Source organism: Labrus bergylta, chromosome 18 (assembly GCF_963930695.1).
Source record: "Labrus bergylta chromosome 18, fLabBer1.1, whole genome shotgun sequence".
Taxonomy (NCBI): Eukaryota; Metazoa; Chordata; class Actinopteri; order Labriformes; family Labridae; genus Labrus; species Labrus bergylta.
The window spans coordinates 15,869,266-15,878,667 of record NC_089212.1 but is presented as its reverse complement, the minus strand read 5'-3'; the positions used below and the strand labels follow the sequence as shown (position 1 = coordinate 15,878,667).

The following is a 9,402-nucleotide window of genomic DNA, read 5'->3' as shown; positions in this document are numbered from 1 at the left end:
GTCTTCTTCCCCCTCCCCTTTTGTACAGTTCCTCTGTGGGAACAGTGCGCATCAACTATTATGAATCATATTCCTTTGTGTATACTTATTTATTGTCTACAAAGCTGTTATGTCTCATAATTATTAAAGTGATGCTGCTACCTTAAAAGTGATGGCACACAGAGCTACATTTGTGTGAGAGCTGGAGGGGGCAGCGTGTGTTTACCAGAATAAACAGTGGTCAACCTTTAAGAGAATCCCAGCTTCACAGCATCTTTCCTCCCAAAACCCCCAAACGTATCTGACTTTTATTGGTCATACTCCAAAATAGGGAAACCTACATTTCCCATAATGCAAATGGTAACAAATTGTTGTTCAACTCACTCTGTGTGGTACATAACCACTTTGTCAAAGATCATGTTATTCTAAACATGTTAGTAACAGGCTGAGTAACAAAGTTTCTTGTGGTATGAAGTGCTTTTAAATTTGTTGAGCGTAAACTCTGACTGACTTTTCTTGTGCAAAAGAAAAAAAAAACAACACAAATTTAACTTGACACGTTATAAAAGCAGATTTTTATTGACTGCGAACAGACCTAAAATATGTTATACATTTTCACACTGTACATCTACAATCTGACAGCAAACGTCTGCTGGAGAGGAAAGACAAACACGTTAGGAAGGGTCTCTCCAGTCAGAACATTTCTATACAACAGTGGAATATGTTTATTCCAGGAACTAAACAAACTAGATCTAATGCTTATTCTCTGAAATCAGCTGTTTTTTTTTTTTCATTTTTGATCAGTTTGTACTTAAATCTCAAGACAAGAGTTGTATACAAAACAACTTGTGTAGATTGATGGCAGAAAAAAAACAAGACACTATTTGTAATCGGCTGTAGTGATAATCACATTTAAGGTCATTCAGAAACAACAGTGGACTAAGCCTCCATCTGTTCAGTCTTTTTAATCATCAGTGTGTTATTTTTTCTGATATAACGATGGTACAACCATCAGAATTCATTTATGCTTTTAACCCTTAAAATGCCAACGTGGTTTGTTCTAGGAGTGTTCAAAGTGTCATGGAGATGCAAAATAAAAATATTAAGAGCTACACAACTGCATTAAATAGTTCCAGAAGTCAACTTAACTTCATCACACGAGTGGAAAATCGATGATACTGCCTACTCAGAAAGTTGCTTTACGTGTCACTGTACTGCTCTAATGGCATTTCAGTGGTACTGAAGTGACTTCAGGTGATCTTTTTTTTTTGTACAGATAATGTCTGTCATCTCCAAGGTATTTCATGTTTCTGATATCTCAGAAATAAAAGCTGACAATGATTCTGAAACAAAGATATTCCACCAGACGTCCTACCAGCAGCAGTAGTTCATACAGTATAAGGCCCAGGGGTGAGAGTAACTGTGTTCATCCACGGCAAACACTCGCACAGCTTTGAGAGATCGTTCTTTTTTTCTAACTTGTGATTACTTGAACATGGAGTTGAAGGATCGTCCGATAATGAGTCGGCGAATCTCACTCGTACCGGCACCGATCTCGTACAGCTTGGCATCACGCAGGTATCGTCCCACGGGGTAGTCGTTGATGTAGCCGTTACCACCTGTTGCCAGGTGACACACAGATTAAAGTTAGTGGGAGGTAAATAAAATGCAAATGTACTAAATTCATACATAGACTCCAGCTTAGTTTTCAATATATTTCCCTTGAGGGGAAATTCAATTTTACACTCAGTTGTTGAGACATGCCAAACACACATACACAAACAGGATCCTATAGACATATACTAATGGAGAGATGTCAAAGAGAGCACTCATGAGTTGCTAAGGGGGCGGTGCACTGAACCAGTGCTCAGGAGGTGAACTGGCACCTCTCCAGCTACCAGACCAATTTCCAGACTTGATCTGCACCGGGATTTGAACCTGTGATCCCTCCAGCACCTAACACAAGTCCCTACAGACTTTCATTAAAATGCAGATGATAAGTTCTAACAAGAAACCGTCACCGTTCCCTCTTTCCCCCCCCTCAGTTCATTATTTTGAATGAGTGACACCTTTCAACTACAATCAATCCGTTAATTCCAGGCACAGTGTAGTCCTGTCATCGCTTTCTTACCGAGATTTGACACAACTCTCTCATTGTTCATACTCTGTAGCCGATAAAAGTCTCTGCTTTTATATTCACCCTGCAGCCACTCACTTGTAAGCTCGCTATTTCTTAACCAAAGTAGCTGCACCTGTAGAGCTTTGCTTCCAGCTCCTGTCTGTGATGTAACGAAACCAAAGCCCTTCACACCAGTGACAAGGTGTAAAGTCAATCTTCACTGCCTTGAAGCTGTTAAATACTGCATATTTTCTCCTATACCGATAAAAGATACATGGTTGTCTTCATTTAAAGGCTCAGGTTTTGTGTCACTTACCCAAACACTGAATGCCATCCAGAGCAACCTGAGTGGCGTTCTCTGCACAGTACAGAATCACTCCAGCACAGTCCTGCAATAACAACACAGGTCAGCACAGTCGCAGTGTACAGTGGTGGGGAATTAAAAAAAAATAACCTGGGGATGTTGTAGGAATAACTCAGGGAGCAGTCAAATAAGAAGTTTATTCTACACGCTAAAACATAAAAATTGATTGATGATTGATGATTAAAACTATTAAAGGAAAGGACACATTGTATTCTTTCCTCATCCCATCAACTGAAGTCTGCAGAATAAATAATTAGGATAAAGATTGGAGATGCCTTGTTAAAAACGGGGAGATGTCAGAAATCAGGTTTCAGAACTGGCTAAACACTGAAGCTTCCGTGTCTGCAACATGGCAACCCCCGTGTGCATCCACTCTAGGGAGGAGGGGACGAAGGCAGGTTGGGGGGTACAGAAGAGTGGATATTCAGAAATCAGAAAGGGAGAATAGGGAATGACATGCAGGGAAGGTCGGATTTGAACCCGGGCTGCCTGCTTGGAGGACAATGGCCTCCGTAAATGGACATGCACACTAACCACTAGGCTAGCGGCTCCCCGCACCACCCATTTTGATTGCTACCTTTTACATATTGCTCCTTTAAAATTAACTTCAAAAATATTTTCAATAACATGGAACTTTTCAAGCTGAATGTCATTAAACTTTCAAAACTGGCGATTAAAAGAAAATCCTTTCACCATGGCACTGAAGTGTCCTCTGTCACAGGCCCGGGCCACGTTGTACACGTACTGCCGACAGGAGCTCAGCCTAGTGTACATGTCGGCCATCTTTCCCTGCATTAGCTGCAGATGAATACAAAGCATGATGTTAATTCTATTACCCAACGCTGTATGTTTACTGTGACTTTCTACTTCATGTATATAGGCAAACCTGAAAGTGTCCAATTTTCTGTCCGAAAGCTTCTCTGACGTGAAGGTAGGGAATGGAAAAGTCCAAAACTGCCTGCATGATGCTACAAAGTAACAACAGCAAGGTCATTACAGAAAAATTCATAAATACGGTAGAATGAGAGAAAAAACATTTTCCAAATAGTTTCGCTGGTCTGAATTCATTTATTCATTTTTTCACGTCAGAAGGGCATGCTTGTTTAACAATAACTTTTTTTAGTCATTGGGAAGAGATGAACATTGAAACTGCTCTTTTTTTTTTTTTTATAAAGCATTTCAAATCATCAAAGCTCACTTGGCTTACCATACTGTTCTAAGCATAAATGTGTCAGTAGTCTTATTTAGGGCTACAGGCAAGCAGACACATGTTTAAGATCAATCATTCATTGTGAGGCAGAATTAAGAGGTACAATATTCAAAGCCAAAAAGGTCAGATAGATAAGCAATGGTTTGAAAATGAATACAAGTGACTATGTGGGCTGCAGTCAGGAAAAACTTGAAGTTGAATTGAAGTCTACTTCTTGTGTGAACTTACCCGATAGGTCCTGATGCCAGCACAAGCCTCTCCAGATCCAAGCCGCTCATCATCACATAAACACCTTTGTTCAACGGACCCAGGATGTTCTCCTCTGCAACAAAACAGAGACAAACATTTTTAATGCTTACTTGATAGAACACAAAAGAGATGGCTTGATTGATACACGCTAAAGAAAAGAGCCTAAAGAAGAAATCCATTCTGCTGTTTTTCCACAGGGGAACGTTTGGCAGAGCGCAAACTTAAAACACACACCTGGGATCTTGCAGTCTTCAAAGATCAGCTCGCAGGTGTTAGATCCTCTCATACCGAGTTTGTCGAGCTTCTGTGCTGTAGAGAATCCTGGCATTCCCTACAAAATGCAAATGCGTACATGTACAAGCAAAGCCAATTCTTGTTTTGTTTTCCTTTCCCATAATGCTGTTTGACAGTTATTCCACAAAACGCAGGACTAATTACCAAAACAGACTGAAACATGTAGCCCCACAGGTCGAGAAAAATATGACGGGATTACCTTTTCGACTATGAAAGCTGTGATCCCCTTTTGATAGGCATCAGGATCTGTCTTTGCATAAACGATGAGGACATCAGCATCTGGCCCGTTTGTGATCCAGAACTTGTTGCCATTCAGAATGTAATAGTCTCCTGTAGAAGAATATAAAAGTACAAATAAAAATGAAGCGGGGCGGCTGTGGCTCAGTTGGTAGAGTCGTCGTCTCTCAACCGGAAGGTGGCGGATTCGATCCCCAGCTCTTGCAGCAACATGTCCAATGTGTCCTTGAGCAACACACTTAACCCCCGAATTGCTCCAACAGCTTTGTCGGCGGCGCATGAACACGAAGGAACGGGATTAGTTACTTCTGATGGTCTCACTATGCCATCAGTGTGTGAATGGGTAGGTGTGACATGCGGTGAAAAAGCGCTTTGAGTAGTCAGAAGACTAGAAAAGCACCATACAAGCTCATGCCCGGTTACCATTTACAACAGAGATGAGCAGCAGATAAATAAACATGTGTCTGGATCTATTGATAAATATTAAAAGAAACACATATTCAGGAACGCCTGAAAGCGGGTTCGACTGCAGACCCATGATCGTGGTTACCTTCTCATTATAAATTTAAACCCGACTATACATTTTCTAATGCTGGAAACATTTCAGTCCATCTGGTTGAACCAGTATAAAACAAACACGCGCCATTACTATGTTATTAAACTTTCATATAAAATCTGTTTTATAATCATCATATAGGCGAGGCATTAAGTGAGGCAGCGCTGACAAGTGTTCACACCCTGAAGCTCTCTCACTCACTTAGCCGTGTATATATATGAAAGCTCACACCAGCTATATTTACATCTCTGTGTGCCTCGGTTATTTCAACAGGACACGTTCCATTTTCACCTTTGATACTGTCAGTTATTTCAGATTTATAATTGACACTATGTGCCACCACTCTCTGCGTCCTTTTCCTTTAGACATGCATTAACTATTCTTTACGGCCACTTGGAGGCAGCAGATATCAAAGCTCTTCAAATCAGTAACTCAGTTGTGTATTTATTTATACATCCAGTTGGAACTAACTTGTCAATATTATCATTCAATAACAGTCATTTTTGGCCATCACTTGAACCCGAGTCTAAGTTTTGCTATCTTTTAGCTGATTTTGTCGGCCCATGCTCCACCTATTGAAGCAAAAGGCGGAAGTCATTAAATCCACCTCTTAGATGCTAATGTGAGATCCTAGTCTCACAGCAAACCGAGAATATTTAAAAGGTGTATTTTCAGAGGATGAGCTTCAACAGGCAGACGTATTGTGAAGTTCTAAATCCAGTTAACTGTCTGCATGCACTGCAATAGATGATCTGTTCTCAGTCTCTGAACTCTGCAAAAAGAAAAGCCAGATTCTCTCTTTTCAGGCTTCACAGCTCGACAGTAGAATTGTGGGATTTTAGATGCAACTTAAATACACACAGACAGAGGATCTGTTTGTGGTTGCACTGGGCTCAATTATTTACAGGCTTAAAGTTAAAAAAAAAAAAAGTTGTGTTTTGCAGCTGTCTTCACACATCGCTGCTGCTCAGAGTGACAGTCTGAACATCCGGCGTGCGTCTGGCGCACACACACTCACACACTCACACCTTGCTGAGTCAGAGTCACTTTGGAAATGTAATATCCTGAGTGATAAGGACTGAGTTTCTGAGTCACTGCTATCCTGAAAATGCTTCAGTGATGTTTCTTATCGACAGAGGAGTAATCAGAGCACACGTACGGCAATCTAGAAAAAAACTTGACACTATTTGAGTTAGAAAAAACGAGTTATTCTTTTAAGGTGGCCGAATTAAATTGTATGAATGTGTGAGTGTTAATACATGAACTGAACAAAGAAAAAGACAAGCCTTTCAATCCCCAACAGGTCATTGTTGTGTGTGATGGTAGCAACAGAAGGACAAAATCAAGTGTAGATAATGAATATAAAAAAAAAAACAGTTTTAGGTTTCCTACCCTTCTTCTTGGCCTTTAGTTTCATAGAGACCACATCAGAGCCGGCGTTAGGCTCGCTCATGGCGAGGGCTCCTACATGCTCTCCTGTCATTAACTTGCAACAGGAAGAGACATGATTACAAAGAAGAACTTAATCCATACTGGAATGTAGATTTGTATATTCCACCAGTTTTTGGTGTGAAGCACAAGCTCACCTTTGGCATGTACTTTTCCTTCTGTTTCTCATTGGCGTGGCGGACCATCTGGTTGACACAAAGATTAGAGTGGGCGCCATAACTGAGCGCAATGGCTGCTGACACTCGTGACATTTCTTCCATCACGATGACATGGTCGAGGAAACCCAATCCTGTGCCCCCGTGTTCCACTACAGGAGAGTTAGAATTTTTTTGTTAAAACATTCAAAACATCAGAAAACAGCCTTTAGTCCATGCTTTGATAATAATAATAATAATAATAATTTAAAAAAAAAGACAAATAACCTGGAGCTGTGATGCCAAGGAGTCCCATCTCTCCCATTTCTGTCCAAAATTTCTGATGGAGTTAAAAGGAGATGTTAAAAAGACAGAAATCCTGTCCTAGGTTTGATGGTTAATCTATACGTCTAGGGACAGAGAACCACCTGTAGCAGGGGAGTGGATCATGTTCATAACAACACCACACACTTTCCAATTCATTCATGTTAAAAACAAGTGCACTGACATGTTAAACTCACCCGCATTCCTGGAAATTCATTGCTCTTGTCGATCTCATCAGCAAAGGGTGCAAGCTTTTCGGCACAGAATTTACGAACTGTATGCCTGAGCTGTAAAAAAAAAAAAAAAAAACATAATATTTAACATTATTACAACATTAAACCATGGAAAAATAAACAGATTTGCTCCTTTTTTTATTTTTATTTTTTTTTAACTTATGGCAACTGAGATATTTATTAGCTATAGAAAGAGTGTTCAAGAGTGTGTTACTTAAAAATGTTTTAGAAATCCTATGCAGCCACCTTCATCCAATCAAATCCTTTATATGAACCACCTCCCCCTGCCCTTCTCCCCAGCATGTGCACAACCTCTCTCACTGTGGGGGAAACAACGCTGACCTGATGTCACCTTGAGAGAAACTCATTAGATTTGTTAAGTAATCAGCATGTTTTAAATGAGCCTTTCAGCTCGCCATCCCTTGCACATAATGACAACTGCGTAGAAAACCTTAGCTTGCTATCGAGGCTAACATTGCTAAATGAAGCTGATAAAAGCTGCTCAAATCACGGTCACTTAAATAACACAGGTGCAAACGGAATCACTTGACACTGTAATCAGAAAGCTGTCAGTGCGAGAAACTGTGAGATAGGTCGGATAATGTGAAGGTCTTCTCTGCATGTTAGCTTCACGTTATGTCATCACCGCTCCTTAAATAAAAGTCTCCACTGTCTTTTAAAACGAACTCCTGCGGTTTCATTTGATTTTTATGCGACTACATGATTGTTTTTTTTGTTTTGTTTTGTTTTTTCCCCTGATGGCTTTATCTGCAACCCTGTGTAAAGTTTTGTGTGGCTCGTTAGCTCACCTGTATCTGCTCTTCGGTGAGTCCGTTCACAACATCGTCCACAGGTATCGAAGCCCCGGCGCAGCCTCTCCTCGTCACCGCGGGGATGGAGAGCCTGGAGCCGAGGCGGAGAGCTCTTCTGACGGCAAACATGGCTGCTGCTTGGTGAAACAGGTAAACCGGGAGCAATAAACCCGAAGTTGACACTGAGGGGAAGGCTATCAAACCCTGGAGCTGCCGGCTGCCCTTTAGCACAGAGAAAGTAAGAGGTCTCACTCTGACACTTTTCCTCGGACCGACAAACGTCATCAAAAGAGCACTTCGTTTCTTCTTTCTTTCTTTTGAATCGGCGCCATCTAGCGGAGTGGATGTGTGTTGATCAATAACATAAATGGCTTGGAAGTAACAGAATTGGATGATAACTAAGTTAACATTAATCAAGAAACCCTACCAATCTGATGTGCTTATACTTTAATTGAGTCTGTGTGATGGGTTTGTTGCTTTTGTTGCTATAATATGACTCAAATTAAATAATTTCCTATTTTCTGCAACGGTTTCTCAAAATGCTCTGACACAGGGGTGGGCAACTGGCGGCCCGGGGGCCACATGCGGCCCCCATCAACCCTCAACGTTGCCCTCAGGTCAATTTTTTTTTACACATCAATTAATTGAAAACATGAAGAAAACATGATGAAATCTGCCATGAAATCATGAAAAGCAGAAATATGTCCGTAATAATATTAGATCACTGGTATATGTTGAGTTAATTTGAGACATAATTGACTGTAATCGTTTAATTTGGCCCTCTGGCAGTGAGAATTAGATGAATGTGGCCCTTGCTGTCACCAAAGTTGCCCATCCCTGCTCTGACAAAACCAATGCTGGACTTACAGAGGAAATAATCATCACATTGAGAATTAGTCGCAGTCGTACACAAGATAGTTGAAACCAAGTCTAACTCAACGCCAAAGCAGCTACAATTTAACATTTACATCAATTCAAATGCAGACTTGCTGAATTTAGTGAATTGTTATTTTTCTTTCTCTCTGCACACTGCTTTATGGCTCAAATTGGCTTGCTGGGCTCCTCATCATTTTTCATTTTCCCACACTGTAAAAAAAAAACATTAGTTGTTATAACTTAAAGAAGTTAGTGTCCGAGCTGCCTTAGAATTTTTAATTAACTGAACTTAATAAAAAAGATAATTTGAGATAAATTTGTGATTATTCTAAAAAAAAAAAAAAAAAAATGTCAAATAAACTTGACATCAAGTCAGTTGTACTTAAGGAAAAATGGTCTATCAATTTCCTTTGACTTGAAATAAAAAATAAGAAATACTTTATCAAAAGTTGAATCCACCTAAAATATTGAGTTCAATTAATTCATCAATTTTTAGTCAACTAAAATCAGTTTAGTTTATACATTTCTAGTAAATGTCTTTGGTTTTGTGGAAACTTCCTTTCAAA

At 40.1% G+C, this 9,402-nt stretch overlaps 1 protein-coding gene across 1 annotated transcript; it reads right to left on the bottom strand.

Moving 5' to 3' along the window:
• Window positions 1-535: 535 nt before the first annotated feature.
• ivd (isovaleryl-CoA dehydrogenase) lies at window positions 536-8,218 on the bottom strand. The gene is made up of 12 exons (XM_020650213.3): window positions 7,958-8,218; window positions 7,113-7,202; window positions 6,880-6,931; window positions 6,595-6,764; window positions 6,401-6,494; window positions 4,415-4,545; window positions 4,156-4,252; window positions 3,901-3,994; window positions 3,349-3,430; window positions 3,156-3,260; window positions 2,415-2,487; window positions 536-1,598 (listed from the first exon to the last, which is right to left on the bottom strand). Exons 1-12 carry the CDS (start codon window positions 8,087-8,089, stop codon window positions 1,465-1,467), a joined length of 1,254 nt encoding a protein of 417 aa, XP_020505869.2. The 5' UTR covers window positions 8,090-8,218; the 3' UTR covers window positions 536-1,464.
• Window positions 8,219-9,402: the final 1,184 nt, after the last annotated feature.